This window comes from Nicotiana attenuata, chromosome 1 (assembly GCF_001879085.1).
Source record: "Nicotiana attenuata strain UT chromosome 1, NIATTr2, whole genome shotgun sequence".
NCBI classification, from domain to species: Eukaryota; Viridiplantae; Streptophyta; class Magnoliopsida; order Solanales; family Solanaceae; genus Nicotiana; species Nicotiana attenuata.
Genome location: NC_031989.1, coordinates 68,710,791 through 68,714,993, shown reverse-complemented (window position 1 = coordinate 68,714,993; position 4,203 = coordinate 68,710,791). Strand labels below are relative to the sequence as shown.

The 4,203-nt window shown below is 37.4% G+C and overlaps 1 protein-coding gene across 1 annotated transcript; it reads right to left on the bottom strand.

Annotated features, from left to right (window-relative positions):
* Window positions 253-3,925, bottom strand: LOC109228225 (BTB/POZ domain-containing protein At5g48800-like). Its single transcript, XM_019393385.1, has 4 exons — window positions 3,431-3,925; window positions 2,693-2,759; window positions 1,262-2,434; window positions 253-953 (listed from the first exon to the last, which is right to left on the bottom strand). The coding sequence occupies exons 1-4, from the start codon at window positions 3,637-3,639 to the stop codon at window positions 435-437; spliced, it is 1,968 nt and encodes a 655-aa protein (XP_019248930.1). The 5' UTR covers window positions 3,640-3,925; the 3' UTR covers window positions 253-434.

Below are 4,203 nucleotides of genomic sequence, written 5' to 3'. Positions count from 1 at the left end.
GTTAATTTGATGAAAGGATATTACCATTGAGGTTCTAACAATAAAAAAAATCATTCCAAGTTTATTTTTGAAGAAATGAACAAAAAGAAGGGAGAATATGAAACAATTTGAGGAAAGTAGGAGAAAAATGTGATTCAGAAACTTGATATGAAAATCAATGGCTACATCTAGGAACTAAACAAACTTTCAGGCATGTGGAGTTGAATGTTCATATGAAGTGCTATATTTGCCAATATAAGATATATCAATGTGTATAACTTAAAGATCCTTCTGGTGATCATATTCATCAAAACTCAAAATTTACTTTTCTTCATCTCAGTTGCTAAAGCATATCTCTAAAGCTCATATACAAGATGTGGGACAGAAAATAGTGATTGCGCGATGGAACATAGATTACAAGTACCATTCGCAATTACTCACTAGAAGTTTGCCTGTCATGTTCTTTCAGTTAGCTTAGAATCAGTAATTTGTGACCTCTTTGAAGGAGAACTTGACTCCCTTGAAGAAGTATGTCCAAAAATGTTGAACTTGCCAATCTTTTTCGAGAAGTTACTCATGAATCCCCGGGAGTTAGATTTTTCCATGTTTTTCTTCATACAAACGTGATCTTTCTCCAGGTCATTCAATCTCATCCTCATTCGTGTTAGTTCAAGTTTTAGTTCCCTATTTTCTCGTCTTAGAGAAGCATAATTATCCCGGGGAGACATAGCTGCACTTAAAGCACCACTATTGATCCTCCACGATTGGTGCATTGGCTTATGATCTTCATCAGGATAAGAACAAAATAAGGCATTTCGAAGCCTCAGTTGCTCGAAATATAGAACCTGTACGATTGATTGGAGTGGGAGGCGTTCGTTTTGTGCAGCGTGTGCTCCAGCTTCTTGTGAGAGCTTCTGAAAATCAATCAGCTTGCATAGTCTTCTCCTATCTGGATCTGATAACGCCTGATGAGCCTGGAATTCCCATGAATGAACGTCGATGATTAGTCAATAACTTAAGAAAATGCCTAAGGAAGCTCTACTACTTCCTTAGAAATATGGATTTAGGTTAGAAGATGCTATTAAGGGCAAAATCAAACTCAATGTAAAGTACTTAATCCTCCTCATATAATGGTACCATATTCATTTAAGTCATTAGCAAACAGGTTATTTTTCGAAGAAATAAGTACCGTGAGTTTTCTCCTGGCATTTAATTTTAAAACTTTAACTCAAACCATTAATGCTTTTTCTTAAACATCTTTCAAGAAATTTGTAGTACATACTTTGAGGTAGACATCGATTGATCGATAAAGTCCATCATGGACAGTACGAGCATGTGCTGGTAAGCTTTCAGCAATTGCTATGAACTTGTTAAGCTTTAGGTTTGCATCAGGTGCAATTTCAGCAAGGTAATTGTCCACCAGTTTTGCGACTTTGAATAATGCAGTTTGGGATGGCGAAGTAGGGCTAGCAGACTCAAACACTGAGACATCGTCCATATCTTCATCACTATCCTCCTGCTGAAAAAAATTAACCAAGATTCTATGCACTGTGTCAACGTCAAATAATGTGTCACCAGCATTGCGAAAGAATGGAATTAGAAGATCATCGAGAGTAGCTATGTCTAATTGAGATCCTATCCGCCTCTCAAGATCAAGTCTACAAGCAACTGTGCAGTCAAGCATCACTGCACTTCTCAGCAACCCAAAAAGAAAGGTTATTGGAACAACCAATTTCTCAACAGGCATAAGGCTAACAATTGTCTCGACCACAACTTTTTCATGGCCGTTTGAACCAGAAACCACGTCAATTTTGGGTTGGCTCGATTGATTCCAGGAACTGGACTTCTTTGTCAACTCCTTCTGTGCGTAGTTCACTAGTGATGCTGCAATACTTTCAGGCCTAACACCACGACATTTCATCGCTGTTATGACTCGTTGATACAAGTCAATACGAAGAACTGACAAATCCTCTATCCACCAGTCTCCTTCACACTTGGCTTGGCGGTTCATATGGAGTCTACCTGAACTACTATATTCCAAGCGCGAGAAACTTGAGGCAATTTGCTCCACGCAAGCCTTAGAGGCTATAGCATCAATGCATCGGGTAACTATTTTCAGCTCATCAGCCAAAGGGAGTAAGTTTTCGCATTGTTTCAGGACTTCAACACACATTTCAAGATTCTTGCAAACAACAATATCAAGATATTCTTCAGCTCGGGAACCAAGGTTGTTCTTTGAATAGTCCTCAGTCATCTCAAGATAATCTGATACACAACAAAGCTGAGCAACATTTGCAGCTGTAATCTCAAAGTTAACACCGTAGCAGAATTTTGCTGCTAGCTCAAATGATTCAGCTCCACCTGGTAGGCTAAGAAGCTCTATCCTTGATATATCAGAATCCCTGTGCCCTGCTACAAGCTTCCGGATTCGCCCACTTCTCGAGACTAGAGGAAACTGCATCACATCACATGTCTCTATGTTAGGAGCTCTGCTACATGATAGTCTCTGAACTTGCTCATAGGCATGAAATGAACATTTTCCGAAGACTTAACTATAACAGTATGAAACGGATTCATATGAGTTACCGAAGTCATTTTTACCTTATGTTTCATTACTTCTGCTATGTGAATTACTCCACAAATCTATCACCAGTTTGCAGTGAATGACACAAACAAGACTCACAGAGGCAAATATGAGAATTGACAGATTTACCTTATGCAGTGAAAATGTGCCACCATCTACATCTATCGTTATATCACTTGGAACATCCCGAAACACCCTATACCAGATCAAAATAGTTGATTAAATATAAGACAGCAAGAGGTTATAAAAGCAGATATCTAAGCATTTATGCCACGTTAAAACATTGCTCACAACTAGAAAATCATTATGTTTGGTAAGTATACTGATGGCTATAATTCAGAGCACGAAAGAGGAGTGGGGAAAGAGAACTGCAGAAGAAACATGAAAAAGGAGCACATAAAAACACCCAAACGACTATTGCCAATGAGATTTCTACTACTGTTAATATCTGAAGCAAAAATGATGTATTGATGTCCCTATTAACTATATATGGGGATTAACTTGTCCGTAAAGTAAGTCATACTGATCGGCAGGAAGTGAGCTAATGGCCAGCCAATCAATAATCACCCCAAACGGCCATCATCTTGCTTTGCCGTCTTCAGCAATCCAAAGACAAAGTCTATGGCTATCTCGTCCCACTTCTACTATGGTATCTGAACCGACTGCACTTCGCAATTCCACAGAAAAAAGTTTCATAAAGAATAACAGATAAATCAAATACATATTGAACCCTGTTTTACACTTCCAGTTCCTACAGACAAAAAATTCACTAAAGTACAGTTAAACCAAATACAAAACTACAAATGAACCAGAGCGACCAGATAAAGCAAAAAAAAAAAAAAAAAAAAGGAACTATTAAATACAAACCATTCACTATAACGCTGCCGTGAACACTTGGCGAGAGGCAATTGCGCATGGTGTTTGTCCATGGCTGTAGTGAAGAAAAATCCAGAGGAAAAAACTGCAAATTCTGAGAAGCAGAACAGGAGAACGTGAAGGTTGTTAAAGAAGCCAAGTAATAAGGGGGGACAAAGACACAGTGGAAAATATTGATGTTGGTCTACTTCTTTGGCCATTTTTGAGTCAAACTGTTTGTGCTCAAATCATAGATTACACTTGTCCAAACCAATGGGCCTCTTTTGTGGGTCATGTCCTTGATAGTACCAATAATTAAAATACCCACCATTAACTCTCTTTCTGTAGCATTTTATATATTCTTATTGCTGTAGAATGAAGTTATAAAATTTGAGTGGGATAAATGTTTATCAGCAGATAAAGGGGTGCAAAAAATAAGGAACAAGTTTAGCAAACTTTGGTTCAGTCGAAACAGAGAAAGTCAAGAAAATAGTCAGCTAAAGATGAGGGGAAAAAAGCGGGAAGAAAAGGTCGTTATTCTGTTTTGACAAATTTTTCTCAATGTCCCTGGACTTTTATTGCCGCTTTGTCCTTTTGACATTTCATTTCTAAGCTCCGTTTGGAAATAAAATTTGGGAGATTTTTCTTAAATTTTATTTTTAAATATCTATTTGTTTATAGATTTTAACCATTTTTGTATGAAAATAAAATTTTCAAAACCCAAAAACAGTTCTAGAGTAGTTTATGAAGTTACAAATTTCAAATTCCTTTCAAGTAAAATGCAT